Genomic DNA, 15,791 nt, shown 5'->3' with positions numbered 1-15,791 from the left:
GGACTTCTTTTTCGTCTTTAGTTGAGTCTCTGAATACTTTTTTTTTGTGCTGTGCTCATCTTCGTCCTTGAGTGTGAACCCTCTCCTCCCTTCTTGTTCTTTTTAGGCGCTCTGTGTGACTGCTGTGTGTGAGTGAGTGAACAAGAATAGGACACTCTCCTGATGCCATCTGTCAATCAACGCTGAGGTGTGATGCATGGCCAGCTCTGAGACATTAATTGCTTTCACCTCACCTTGCTGCCTGTGCGCTCATGTCTCTATGCGTGTGTGCGTGTGCGCGCTCGTGGCCTGCATTCACAGGCAGATCCATCTTCATCACCTGCGCTGATTGAGGTTGATGTGCCCCGCCTCTTCGGAGGGCCACAGGGGCCCCCTTGCTAACAGGGCAGCGCTGGATGTTTGATTGAGTTGTTCTGATGAGCCAGAGGAGAAGTGCATTACAACGCTGATACACTGATTATGTGTTTGCATCCTCTGGGTCTGCCCCCCCCCCCACCTCCTCACACACACACCACCTCCCAACAATGTTATTGATCTGCTTTTTAATGCACAAACCAATAGCTTTCTCATCATTCCAGGTTATTTTCTTGGCTCCCTCATTTCCCACCGCAAACCTCTAAAGAGAAAAAGCAACGTGAAATGAGCTGGAGAGAGAACTTTATTTGCTCAATAAATCTGGAAAGTGGTTCATTTCTGTCAAATGAAATGCTAGATGAGTTGTTTGGCTGTGTGCTTTGAAAAAGAATTTCCTGTTAGCGCCCTTGGGATGTCAAGAGTGGCACCTCGGCCCTGTCAACCTCTGGTCAGGTTCATTTCTCAGGTAATAGTTTTTAACCTTTGAAAAATAGTTATTCTTCACGGTCATAAGGAGTCAAATTTCACATGTATAGCTTTTGAACAGTGTGATAACAGTTGCCTTGATGAAAATAATAAAAAGTACACAGTTTCTGGGTTGTGCTGCCCAATAGGTAGAAGTGATGTGTTGATGAGGGGACAGTGGTTGAGGGTAGAGATGATGAATGCAACTGGGAAGGGAGGGACAGGAGAATAAAGAGAATCTATACGGATTACAAGTTTTGGATTTTTTTTTAATGGTATAGTTCATATTATTTGAAATGAGGCTGTATGAGTTACTTGTCAACCATTAGTGTTTTGGCTACAGTAGATGCTAGTCAGCATTCCTCCAGTTTAAAGAAGCACAGACAAGAATCATGGAAGCTAAGCAATGTACTGCTGTGGACAGGGTCAGCAACAAAATGTATTTAAGCCACTTAAAAAAAGGTCCATCTAAAGACATAAATATCATTTTAAGTGTTCGCTATATATTTAAATTTTTTCTCTGCTTTTCTTTGCCATCAAACAACATTTTGTGCCAGAAAACCACTGAGCCAGAAATTGCCTTCTCCAAGCCAATCAAACGCCACAGGTAAAACTGGTAATTTTACCTCACAGAACACGGTTTTACATTGCCTCAGTCTGTTCATTTGTTTGTGTTACTGTGTGACTTCTGTGTTTTAAAAGGTGAATTCGGATTCATCAAACACAATAAGCCAAACAAGCTAAAAAAAAATAAAAATAAATAAAACTCCTGTTTTCTTCACAGTAAAATTACTGATTTTGCCCATGGGGTTTGGTTGGTTTGGAGAGGGTGATATTTGGCTTGTAAAATGGCAATTTCCCATCAGAAAAGGCTGTCTGACAGCTGAATAAAGAGGTGAAAACATTTTAAGTATAGCATAGCTTAAACTGCTATTTATTTATTTATTTATTTATTCATTTTTTTATGTGCACTTTTTTTGAGTGGCTAAAATACATTTTGCTGCTGACCCTGTCCACATGTTTAGCCTCTGTGCTGGTACACTGACTGCTGAGAAGTACCTCATACAACCTCACATCAAATTCTCTGACCTGTCTCTTTCATAGAATTTGAAATAAATGTAGTAAGGAATATATGCTTATTTAACTTTGTATCATAAACATACAGTTTAAAAAAGAAGAATAAAAATGCTCTTACTACACAGGAAAAAACATCTAAAATCTAAAATGCAGACTAGTAAGAACTCCTAATCTTTATGCAAAATATAAAAATAGAAATGCAGGTTTCTCTGTAATTACTCCAGGACATTTTTTGATCAGACAAAATGAGCAAGACCTTCGCATCCTGATCTTATTACATATTCACCTCATGAGGGCTGTAAGAAACAAGCTTATGACCCAATAAATGCTTTTATATACTTGAAAATGAATGTTGTGCACCTATGACTCTGTTAATATTATTGACTGTTTTTTATGATCAATGTTTTTATTGTGGTGTGTTGATTTAACTGTCTGTCTCTGTCCCCGCAGACAAGCCAGAGAACTACGACGTGTGGTACGAGAGCCGCTTCGAGGAGTGTGACAGGGAGGCCTGCCTGTCTTTCTCCAAGGACTCCCTTTGTTCCAGGGTCACCGTGGACCACAACTATTATGCCGTGTGCCAGAACCTGCTGTCGCGGTACGCTACGTGGCGGGGCACCACCGGAGGCCTCCTCCATGACCCCCCTGCCCACATAGCCAAAGATGGACAACTTGAGGCCCTGTTGGACGAGTGCACCAAACCCAAAAAGCGCTACGGCCGCTTCCAGGCGGCCAAAGAACTGCGCGAATACCTCACGCAGCTAGCTGCCGCCTCCTCCTCCGCTTCGGCCAGGTAATAAATGGAGTCGGCGTTAGCCTGACGCACTGAAAGACAGACTGGATCCTGTACTCTTTATCTCCGGACTCTCAAGATCCTGGTTCTTGTACATGATGTCATTTGCTCCCTTTTTGTGTGCCGGAGCTGGAAGGTGTTAGATGTCTTGCATCAGGAAGTGTAAGAATCAAACTTCAAAGCAGATTTGTTAAAGCTCCGGCTTTTACTTGACTTTGCTCCTGAGTGAAAGAGGAGTGTGGCGCTAAGAGATTCTGGTTAGAACCAGGATAGAGAGGGGATAAAGGTAACCTCTCCTCTCCCAGGGTGGGCCACCATCCTCACAGGGTCGGGGAGATGAGAAAGGGCTCCGGTTCAAAAAAACAAAAACAAAAAAAAACACGCATCTTTCACTGGACCCCAGGCTAACGCAAGCCAGAGCATCCAAGCAACAACAGCAGCAACATCACCGCACAGCCCTGACCACATCCATCCTCCTGTCACTCCTCAATCTGTCAGAACTGTTGTTTCATAACATTGAATCTTAACACCTGTTTCATTTGGCCCCCAGGATCTTGTTTGTTTGTTTGTTTTTTTTTATTTTTCAGGGCTGAATTTAAGTAGATTGGTGCGTTTACATTTTTGCTGTGCCATGGCTTTCTTTCCCCTCTGTAGCATGGCTGCAGGGAAGTGAGGGTAGCATGAATCTCCTGCTGTCAGGCAGGTAGTGAGGAGATGCAGGGGGTTTGGTTTTCACGCAGGAGAAAAAGAAAACCCTCAACGGCTGTAAAAGTCTAATTTCCTGCTACTCCAATCAATCACTTGATTTCCAGGTTCCAAGATTGTGGCAATCATCTGGTTTTTTTTTTTCTATTTCTTTCTTTTCATTTTTAATAGGAAACGGAGAGTGAGACAGCTGCACATAGGAAAAGGAAGGGAATAATTGGACAGCGGTGGTCCCTTGATGCAGATGTGCCTATACCAAAGAGGCTATATATAATATTAAGAACCCTGAGCAGTACAGAGTGACAGCACCTTTCCCTCCAGTTGTTCCCCACTAGAGCTGTCCAAAGGAACCGTAATGTGTACACAATCTCATATGAGCTGGCAGGCCTGCATACTGATTTTTTTTATTTCTTTTTTCTCAATAAAAAAAGCTGCAAGTCAAAGATTGGGCTCTGCTTTAACCTCCCATATGATTGATAAATGAAGACGGATAGGTTAAAGCATGTTTTGCTTCAACAAGGTGTAAAACAAAAAAAAAAAAAAACACTTCACTAAATGAAAATGGGAAATGAAGTGATTCATAAGAGGACGAGAAACACAATAAAGCAGCGTGTTAGTGGCCTCCAGTGCCAAATTCCCTTTAAATGTCTGTAATTGATAAATGAATCCTATTGTCAAACTTCTCCCACTAGTGTTGAGTGCAGTAAGCTCTATCAAGTAAATGTTTGAAAAGGGAATGAAGATATCCTAAATTACTTTTTTGCTTCAGAACTGGCTTCTGACCTGCACTTTTAAATTTTGCAGCCCAGAAATTTCTGTTGAATATTTAAACACTCAGCACCACTTAGAGGGTTGGGTTGATTTTACACTCTGCGGACCAACGAATTAAAGCATAATCACAAATATAGGCTCATTTGGTAATGGAGGATGAGAGACCTTATACGAATAACCTTTAAGGAAAAAAAGAAAAAAAAAAGGAAATTCCCCTTTTCGGCTCCATATGTTTCGTAGGTCATCTGTCTCGATGTTGTGAATCAGACGCTAAATGCCCAGTGGAGTGTTGTGTAGCACGGTCGGTAATCAAGTAAATATGAGCCACTCCATCTGCGGGGAAACTGGAAAGCACAGCAGTTGCTTTTTTGGCCTTCTGCAAGACCCGTGGAGCTGACATGACCCGTGTCAGTCAGGAAAAGCAATAAAGAGAAGTTTGGCGAATGGATTTCTGGTTTTGAAACCCCTCCTCCCCCCTTCTCTTTCTTTGTTGTGTCAGATACGTTTCTGTTTCCCCTGTCTGGAGGATGTTGAACCTGGAGGGATTTGTACGTGCGTAACTAACTGTCCACTTTTGTACTGTAATGTTTCTTTTGAGTATTATATCAGCATTGTCTGATTTTTCCTGTGCCTTTCATTCAAAAGTTGTATTTACAACTTTTAGTGGGTTTAAATATTAAAATAAAAGAAGAAAATATATATATATATATATATATAGATATATTCACATCCGCTCTGTGTGGACTCTTCTTGATTCTTGTCTCAATCTTGTTTTTATTTCCCATGTAAGTTAACAAGCGATTTGGCTCCAGTTCATATTGCCAAATTTAAAATTTGATTCACTGTGGCACAGCTGGATGTCAGTGTTTGCCAATTCCCATTCCTTTTTTCTCATTCCTCCTCCTCGGGTTTGATCTTTCATATCTTCATCTCTCTCCTCTAATTTGGAGCCGTGCCCGACTTCCCTTTGTTGTGCTCTCCACTCAGCTCGGATGCGAGTCCTCCTCTTTTATCCATGTTTGGGGAGATAATTTTTTTTTCTTTAAAACGGTTTACTCTGGCAGCGTGGAATTTTGTGTGAAATTTTTACAAGGACATTAGATTAAATTTTTAAACATTTAGAGGAGCTTTTAATACTAAAAACACAAGAAAAACAGTATTGTGTGCTCACACAGAAATAATCACCACTTGGATTTTATTTTTTTAACTCAACACTTAAAGGAGAAATGTGTAAGTCCCTCGTGTTCAGTAATGAATTGGGTTCATAGACGGAATATTAAAGCGGTTGAATCCATTTTTAATACACGACCTGTGAATGAAGCGAGTTGTTTCCCCCCTCACCTTCCTCTCTGGACTCGATGCTCAGGCAGGCTGCAGACACACTGAACCGGAGCACAAGACGAGTGCAACATTATATTTTGACACTGACAAGCGACGACGAGTTCTCCTCTGTCAGTTGTCCATCAGCGTAAACCTAAACCCGTTATAATGTTGTAATGCACATTAGAGTTCAGTGACTGCCTGCCAGACTCCATCAACATATTTCTTATTTTACTGTTATAAACATCTTCTTATAAAAGATTATTAATAATTTCTTACAACCCATAAACAGACCAGATCATTCAGCAAACATCTGGTATTAATTTTAATTTTATGTAAACTGAATAAATCTGAAGCAGGCTTTTTTTTTAATTCATCTAATTTCCACCCTTTTTAATAGACCTTTTTGTCTATTAAAATGAAAATGGTGGGCCTTGAATTCATCAACTTGAGAATTAATATTTTTATCTGCTTGTGTGCTTGACTTAGAGCCCTCTGCTCCGAAAATACACACTCTAGAGTTGGAGTTCAGTGACTGCCTGCCAGACTCCATTAACATTTTGCCCACCTTAACATTTATAAACATCTACTCCTTATAAAGAGTATTAATAAATTATTCCGACTCATAAACAGACGTTTAACTTAACATTCGGCATGAATTTGAACTCTAATTACCATGAAACGGGCAAACAGAAACTCTTAATGGAAACTGCAGGCTGTGGCGTGGTTATTGAAGAAGCCAGTATTTCAACTTTTTTCCTTAATGTCTGATGACATGTTATGGTCATTTTATATTTTGGTTACAGATTTTTCCTTTAACCCTTCCTTCATCTTATTTGTGTGTGTGTGTGGTATTTTTAGTGTGTGTGGACTGTGGTCTTTGCTAATTCAATAGCTCTTCTGTCTTTGTCTGTCTTGAGCCAGCTCATGCTCGTAGCATAAAAGCCCATGGTGGAACAAAGTAGTGCTCGAGCCAGAACCAAAATTAGAAGCTACATGACTGACACTCTCTGCCTCCCTTTCTCTTTTTTTTCCCTCCTCTCTGTCTCTCTTTCTATGGTCATTTCTCCACCTCTTCCTTCTCCTTCCAGTCTGTAATTGTGCTTCTCTTTGACACACCCGCTGGTTTGCGTGGAGAGTTGATGTCACGCTCATTGTGGTGAAGTGCTGTTTAGCTCTGTGCACCGTAGCTACACTTAAGCCCAGCTGATGAATGGCTCCGGGGTCGGCTGGCTATAAGAAAACACCACAGAAAACCAATAGGGCACCAGGCGCTCCACCACCGCCCTCTGAGTTTAAATAAACATGAGGCAATTTCAGGGGGCAGTCGGTGGGGAGTTTTTGCATCGGACAGAGAAATAATGATGCTTCCTGAAGGGCTGAGGTTCTACCCAGAACTATTTGCTTCTGAGGAACTTTTCTTTGAGAAAAAGGGTTGTCAAGCATTTTTCTTTAAACAACAGTAATAATAACATAAATTGTTAAAATGATGGATGATAATAATTTACAGGATTCAGTGAGTTTTTGCCTCATCTGTAGAATACAGTATGGTTCTTTGTAGAACCCTTGGAAGGCAAGAGGGTTATTGGTGAAACCCTTATAAAATATACTGATATTAGCTCCCTGTGGGTGGATTCTAGATGAAATCTTTTAAATATAAAAGGGCTCTTGGTAGAACCTCCTGGGTGGATTCTACATGAAACCTCTGGAATATAAAAGGGTTCTAGGTAGAACACTCTTGGTGGGTTCTAAATGAAACCCTTGGAATATAAACGTTTTCTCAGTAGAACCTCCTGGGTGGGTGTAGATGAATTCCTTGGAATATTAATGGGTTGTCAGTAGAAATGTCCTGGTCGGTTCTACATGACATCCTTGGAATATGAATGGGTTGGGTTAAACCCTTGGGATATAAAAGGAGTCTCAATAGAACCTCCTGGGTGGGTTCTAGATGAAATCCTTGGAATATAAAGGGTCCTTCAATAGAAAGTTCTTGTTGGCACTATTAGAAGGTGGAAAGGTGGGAGGGTTTTTCTGTAGAACTTTGTCATTGTGGGGTTCTAGGCATAACACTTTATGTCTGGTTTTAAGTAAAGCTCAAAGTGTTCTCCTGCCGAAGGTTCTAGTTTGCACTTCTCTCAGAGTGTGGAGACAGAAGGAGTTGAAAATGTTTTTTTGCTTATAGAGAAAATAAAACGAGACAATATGTTTGTGCAGGAGGAGCATCTGGAAATGTGTAAACTCTAAACAGCAAATGGAACCCCAGAAATTTCCTCACCACATTATCCAATTTGCTGCGAGTGAGTTTGCCTCCATGAATTGCGGTGGAAGTCGTCAAAGCCACAATGGAGACGAGAGCAGCTTATTTTTTCATATTGTGTCGTGCAGCTTTGCAGCCACTGCTTTAGTTGTAATTCATCCACCAGTGGAGGAGAGGATAGGTGGCATTACACACAGGTAGGAAATAATTGTGCTGTCTCTCACGTGACCGCCTTCGTCATATCAGCAGGCGCTCGCAAATCCAAAGCGTTTTTGAAATCCACCCCCGAATTCCGGCTTATCAGTACGGGGGGAGTCTGAAAGGCAGAGGTGGAAGGCATTGTAAAGTGTTCCGCAACCATATTATCTAAATCTCTACATGACTTTAGCCTCGCCTGTCATATTCCAAACCTGGCAAACTGCTGATATCTTATTCAGGTCATAAACTGAAAGAGAGGAGGGGAGAGTGAGAGAACCGCCATATGTTAGATTACAGCAACAAAGGGGGATGAAAAATGAGCAACGACAAAAAAAAAAGGGAAAGTTTCTTGGTTGCTGTTGCTTGGCTAACGTGATGTAAAGTCTATTTCATGCTCTGGCAAGCCCCAGGGAGAGGCAGCCATTTTTAGAACCGAAATGACCTATATTTTTTTAAGAAGTGGGGGGAAATAGATTTGGCCGGCGTTGAGGGTGGGTTATGAATAACAACGTGTGAAGCTGTGTCAGGCGCTGCTCGCCCGTGTGCACATGGCCTCTTGTTTTGGGGGCTTTTCCGGGTTTGGCTGGAGCTCAGGAGAGCGCTCTGAAGACTCTTTGTGAGCGCCTCCTGGAAAATCATCACTAATGCAACACAGGAGTTGCTAGAAGCAATGTTCCTGTCAGGCTGCTTACATCCCTTCAACATGGTTATGTCACTCTCACATCTATTATGCCTCATTTAGATAGCACTCTGCTTCTGAGGCTTTCTCTCTTTTAAAGCTGTCGCACACTTCAGCCACACACAAAAATCCACGGCTGAAGTTATTCGTTGTTTGAAAACGCAGCGACAGAACGCCTGACAAGGACCAAAAAGCAAACCATCATTGGAGTCAGGTTGTTTGAATTTTTAGGAAGTTAATCCAGTTTTAGTTGGATCCGTTCCTGCACATTTTTTGACATCTGAAGGCGCCCGTGGAGGTAAAAGCAGCCCGAGAAAGAACTGATTGAAAAACAGCAGTGTGTGAAAAGGCTGAGGGCATTCAGGACGGGCCACACCTCTCTAACAGTTACCCTTCAAAGTGCAGCAGGAGTGTCTTTATTATGGGGGTGGTAACTGTTCTCCGCCAGAGTCAGCCAGTTATCATCAAAGCTTTGGACAGAATATAATGATAGCGATATGAATAAAGCTTCATATACATACGCTGTGTGTCTTCGCTTCACTTTATGACCTTTCAAGTTCAAGAAAAAATTCTCTGAATTAATCACATTTGCGAAGGTGTGTCATATTCAGTTTATTAACGGCATATATCAGCCGCTGAAGAGGTCTGGCAATCAGCAGTTTGCAACAGGAGGCGACCGACAGAGCTCCAAAGAGGACAAATCATCTGTGTCCAAATCAGAAAAACTGCCAAATTGCTCAATATGTCAAGAAGAAGTGTCTGGAAAATCATTACACCATCGGCCAACTGAGACAAGCTGCATCCACAAAGAGGGGCGACGGTCACAAGTTGACAGTAACCAACAGAGAGATGACATGAAATAATACGGGAGAGTGATGAAACTGCGCATTTTCTTGCAGCCTATGATTAATTTATAACAGCGTTTAAATGGGGGCCTCGCTGCCTAAAAATTTAAAGAAGGCATATGTAATAATTTAACGTCATAAAATGGCCACGATCTGTCATCAGAGATTAAGGAAACAAGCAAAGAAATACTGACATCTCCAGCAAAAACATGACAGTATGTTCTCCTTTTCATTTTTTCTTCCTTTCATGTTTAGGGGACAATGAGCCAGTGAGCCTTTAAAGTGAGGGCATGACAGTAATGTCTCCAACTAAACTATGTACACGTATTTCAGGATGTGGTGCACCCCTGTGAGTAATCATATTTGACATACATCGTAAAATAAACAGATTTCAAAATATGACTTTCCATAAAAAAGTGGTCTCTCGGCTCAGTTTACCCTTGATGATGGGTAAGAATATAGGAGAGAAAATAATTACTAATGCTGCACTCCGCCTTATAAATTAGTTTGTTCTATACTTTATTCTTTCAATCTATCATCAGTCAATCAAAGAAGGATCTACAACAACATTTTAATTCACAACCTCGTAAATGATATATAAAACACCTTGTATCCCTGTAATATTCCCTACTTTTATAAATGCACACTTAGATTAACCTGCTTTTTTCTCTCTGATCCTGCTTGCAGGGGCATCAGTGTCATTTTGACGTGTCACCTCAAAGGCCGGTTCACAACATTTGATGGCAACCAAATAAGTTAGTGTCTTTTTGTAGGTCGTAACAAATCCTCAGTAATCTTTAAGAAGGTGTAGATGGTTATAACTGTTAAAGTGAACGATTTGTCTGGCAGGTGATAAGGAAGGTAGTCACTGAACTCCAGCTCCGGTGTGGGTGTTTTCGGAGCAGTGGGCTTTTGTTTTTGGAATAACAGGTTTAGCTTGACATGGATAGACACCTCACATTCACAAACAGGAGATAAATTTACAGTGTAGGACTTGTCGTCACTTGTTAGTGTCAAAGTGTAATGTTGCGCTCGTCTTCCCTTCTTGTAGTCCCTGCAACCTGCAGGCAACCTGTCTGAGCTTTTGAGTCAATTCAAGCTTTGAGCTTTCAGCCTGTTTAATACACCATCTATTTGACTGTATTTTTGAATCCTAGGGTGTTGCGTATTGGTCCTTTAAATGATTTTCCCTAGTTCCTGGAGATCCCAGAACAGGAATCCCCTATGAACTTTAATAACTGGTGAGTGGCCTGAACTGAAATCTCACAGAAGTTTAATCACAGCAAATATGACCTCTCCTGAGCCTTCATTCCTCAATTGTCCTGCCTTATTTTTATTTGCTCTCCCCCTATACTGTCTGCCTGAGGAAACGTGTACACCTCCTACTTTTTCACCTTCCAACCGCCACACCTACCGCTGCCCTTTTGTCTCATACATGACACCCACAACCCGAACATGCACTCGCACATCCGCCAAACGGAGCCGTGCTGCGACTGCGTGTCCCAGCTATCGGTGGAGGAGGTCAGTGGCGCTATCAGGGGAGCTTATCCAGCAGGAGACCAGCGTGCTCACAATCCCATTACCCACCCGTGCAGCAGTTTAGACCCACATTATCATCTGCCTTGGAGGGGCTTGCTTGGACAGATGATTGGAACTCCTCATTCCCCAACCCCCACTCCCCCACCCACGTCTCCCCAGGCACATTAGCTGACACCCAGGGCTATGATTATAAACATCATTTATTCAGCAGACTCACTTATCCAGGCTTGTATTCATCCCTGCTAAAGACAAAATATTATCCACCATGCACACAGATCAGAACGAGCACCGGCAGTCTAGAAAGCAGAGAACGCCAATCGCACATCCTCGCCCAATGAATCAAACTCTGATGTGCACATCTGTTCAGAATCGAGGCTTTATTTCAATGTATTTTTCAGAGTGTCTGCAGTGAAGCTGAGATAAGATTTTTTTTTTTTTTTTTTTTAAATCTTATCACTCGCCATATGGTATGCTGTGACTCAGACAAGATGTAATTAGCATTTAGCAAGTTGGAGATGATACTAGGTGACATTTGCACTGATTGTGGTAAACGTTCATGCTCCTTCTTCAGAGGCAGGATACCGAATGTTGGCCGGAGGGGGCGGGTGGGGCAGCGCTGCAGCCACAGCACTAAGACTAAGGCAAATCATTCATGTCATGAGTATTGACAATAACCATGATCTTTTGAAAATCAAATATTGATATCATATTAATAATACACTTATGATAAGACTGTGCAAATCAGAGGTTCTCAAACTTTTTCATGTCGAGGACCCCTGAGCTGAGACAAATTTGGTCATGGACCCCAATCAAGATTTTTCCCAGGGGTACATGTTTCATTAGAAAAAGTTAATGAAACCCATAACCAAACTAGTCATAGACTCTATCATTTTATTACTGTACGGAAGCAAAGAATCGCTGTACTTGCAATTATTTTTTCGAGATCACAAGTATTTTGTTATCTCAAGTTAACAAGGCTTATTTTCTTATGATAACAGGTAAATAAACTTGTTATCTCAAGAAAACAAATCTTGTTTTCTCGTGATTACATTTAAAATATTTCTTTATCTCAAGAAAACAAACTGACTTCCACTATTTCACCATGAAACAGGAAGTTGTTATAGCTTAAGAGTGCCTCAAATACCCCTTTACGTGTTTGATCACTGCAGCTTTAGTGATACGGTGATAATATTGTTAGCTTTAAATCTTTTGCCCATGATAATCATGTAGTGTAAGTTTGATATTGTGACAGCTCTAGAACAGACGGAGCTGCATGAATGGAAACTGCTGTAACCCACCAATAGCATCAGACCTGACGTTTGCCCTTGGTCTGCCTTACCCTCGTCGGAGCACCCTAATAACATGCTTAGTTTCCCTGCCCTCCAGAGCATAGAAAGGACAGGACATCTGACATGAGCCTGGACCCAGACCGAGGTCTTTAACACTCTCTCGGGGCTATATTTACTCCACTGTGACCTCACATGGCATCTCCACTATGTCTGTGAAAAGCAGTGCTAAAATCCTTAGTGCTTTTCACATTTGGCCTGCAGGCAGCTGCAGAACTGCAGCCTGGCTCACTCTGGAGGCATCCATCACTTAGTGACACTTGAGTGGACAAAATGGAACATTTTCTCTGATGGCTGTCCACTTCATTGAGTGACATTCAGCTAAAGCTGATAACATGCTGGAAAGTTTCAACCTGGATGTTATCCTTCTTGCTGAATTTCCCATATGAGAGGAGAATTAACAGTGCAAACAGGTAGGATGAAAGCAGACACCCCTGGATACAAATGCATCACACCCTCTCTCACTGCTTATCCACTCTGCAGATGAAGTGATAAAGTTACCAGCAGTCAAATGTATTTATTTCCAATAGAGCAAAGTGACCAGGGACAATGGGTAAACATGCATCCTGCCTTGTGTTCTTCTGCTAATGTGCATTTGTTTCATGAACAATAGTTTCCCTCTGACAAGTGCAAAATTGATGAAAAGTTGATTAGAGCTATTCAAAGATTCCCAGCTCTCTACATATTTGATTTGAAGCACAGGAGTAAACATTTGAGAAACAATGCTTGAAAAAACATTAGACACTCACATCCATTGTTGGGGTCGATAGTGAGCTCTGTGGCAATTTCATTCTTTAGTTTTTGATTAATACTTTAGATATTTGAGTCAAATAAAAAAAAAACAATGAGGCCATGAGCTATTAGCAAAGAAAAAAAATATAATTATCTAAAAAGGCTCATCCCTGTAGAAAATAACACCAAAATTTTAAGATGGTTAAAAGATGTTGCTGGGGGACACGTAAAAGTGACATATATAGGCACATCTTCAGTTAGCTAATGCTCAAAAATGGCTAGCTAATTAGCTATCTATCTAACGACTGATGTAGATTTATCTAGTTAGGTAGCGGAAGTTTCTCTAATATTTACTATCAAATGTAACTAGCTAGCTAATGACTGATGTAGACTAACCAGCTAGTTAGCCAGCTGGTTTATCCAACATTTCCTATAAAATGTAGCCAACTAGCTAACAATTGATTCTATGTGATAACTAGTCTATAAACTAACGTAATGTGTTTCACCTGCATTCACTGAGCCTCCTCTGGGTCTGTTTGGAGACTGTTTACTACATACATATGGATGCTTCTGCATATCCACAATTTAAAACAGATCAAAATAGAGCAATTTACCATAATACTCACTGTGTGCAACATCAAGCAGGAGCTCTTGCACTCTAAATGCTAACATATGCTTGGGTGGACACCATAGCCTGCCACTGTCTGGGTGTTTGGCCTATCTGGAAAAGAAAGTGCAAGATGATATTTGAAAAAAAAAAAAAAAAAATCTCCATTCAGAAGCTGTTTTGTCCATCTGTTGGGGTCAGACCTGCAGCTATTATGCTCTACCTGCTATTCCCTCCAACCTCTCTTCTGCCCACCATCCAGCCTGACGCTGTGTGAATCGTGGAAAGCACCACAGATGTGAACTAGCATGTAGCACACACTCGCGCCACGCCACTGCCTACCACACTGACAGGGACTTCAAACAACTCTGTTAGTGCACCACAAAGGGATTCACCAGACGTCAAAGCAGCCAACAAGGAACGACAGACAATTATTTCCACAGTTTCCCTAGTCAGCTGCTGCTGCACAGAGATTGTGGCTTGCATGTGCAAGCAGAGCACTCCAGAGAAACTGCATAATAAGCAATTCAAAGCTGTTGTTCGAATGCTGAGACATGATGCGCACAGGCCTACAGCGGGCTGGACAGCAATTTGTTGAGTAGTTATGGTGTCTGACTGCCAAGTTTTGCCTTTTGCTTAAGTGTGTGTGTGAGAGAGAGTGAGACAGGGAGAGACTGGGAGAGGGTGTGTGAATGCATCCACATGTTGAGACAAAACATGACCCCTATCTTCCTCCGCCAAAAGCCCACATATTCATTTTATGGCTCCCTTCTGACTTTGAAAAACATCCTGTGAAGTTAAAAAAAAAAATCTTTTCATCTAAAACCAGTTCTTCTTCAACTCAGTAACAGACAGCGATATTTTTTTTTAGAAGAGTTGCCTCCATATCATTAATCCTCACAACAAATTGGTTGTTCACTGCTTATGTCTGGTTAAATGTGGGTTCCAGATGACCAAAACTGGTGTTTTATTCTTTTGCATGTTTCAAAAACAGCAGGACAGTCAGAGTTAAGGGGAAATGAGATTTGAGCACAGGAGAAAGGTGCAAAAGTCTGACCTCAGAAGTGTCATACTGCATAAATTGGATCTTTCTTGGCCAATCAGAGACTTTGCATCAACGGAAAGAAAAAGGTGTGGAAAGTAACTTTAGATTTGGCTGAGCTGAATAATTAGGACCATGCAGGGTGAGAGTCGAGGTGGTATTTACACCCTGACATTGAGTAAATATATTCAGCATTTACATTTCACACTAAAATTTCTGTTACGACTCCTTTTAAACAAGGAGCTTGCAACAGTACAGCTGTTCAATCATGCAAGTGAAATTGTGATTTTCAGCTTTCACATGATGGTGTCCTACCAGGACGAGCCATGTGTTGAGTCTTCCTCACATGACATCATAGATTTAATGATCTTTCTACTCACAAGAGACAAAAGTTCCAACTTTAGGGTCTGAAAATATGGAAACCAAAAAAGAATGTAATGAATTCTGACTGATTTAAATAATGGATTTTAACCTATTTTGTAACTGATTGCTAAACCGACTATTCTCGCTAAAGCGTAATTGTCCAATCACAGTTTAGCGACTGCAACAAGGCAAAGCAAGCCCAATCAAGCTTTAGCTCCACATTCCTAAGTGTTATGCGTGCAAACCTGCCAAACTCTCATTTCTCTCAGGTTTCTCACATATTTCGTGGCCATCTCCTGTTGCCCTCCTATTGTTTCCTTGGAAACTCCCGTAATCTGTACAACCCTCAAACTTTCTTATGAATAATCATTATAAATGGAGCCATACGTTTTGTATCTTTGTCTGACACAGGTCTGATACGAGATGCAGAAGCATGTATTACACCTTCAGTTTATTATTTTGCCCCCTCAATTGACATTTGAATATTAAATGCCAAGCGCTAGATGGTAGATCTAGTTTAATAATAATCAAAATAATCTTGAAAGAAATGGATATGCAATGATCACATTGGGTCTCACCTGATACATGGTCACATAGTTGAGTAATTAATGTCACACAACACATTTGTACTGCATTCTCCTTCATTAAAAAGCTGAATATTGTAGCCGAACAGTCTGATGTGTGCAGAGGTCTGTGTG

The 15,791-nt window shown here is 41.2% G+C and overlaps 1 protein-coding gene across 1 annotated transcript in view; it reads left to right on the top strand.

The window, feature by feature from the left end:
* Positions 1 to 4,894, top strand: part of dipk2ab (divergent protein kinase domain 2Ab) — a 36,953-nt gene extending 32,059 nt beyond the window's left edge. Inside the window, exon 4 of the mRNA XM_084747409.1 lies at positions 2,347 to 4,894. Within this exon, the coding sequence (XP_084603535.1) occupies positions 2,347 to 2,693 (347 nt within the window). The 3' untranslated portion in view covers positions 2,694 to 4,894. The remainder of the gene's footprint in view (positions 1 to 2,346) is intronic.
* Positions 4,895 to 15,791: the final 10,897 nt, after the last annotated feature.

Source organism: Lutjanus erythropterus, chromosome 21 (genome assembly GCF_056507025.1).
Source record: "Lutjanus erythropterus isolate fLutEry1 chromosome 21, fLutEry1.hap2, whole genome shotgun sequence".
NCBI lineage: Eukaryota > Metazoa > Chordata > Actinopteri > Lutjaniformes > Lutjanidae > Lutjanus > Lutjanus erythropterus.
The sequence above is the reverse complement of the archived record's forward strand: the minus strand, read 5'-3'. Positions and strand labels throughout refer to the sequence as shown.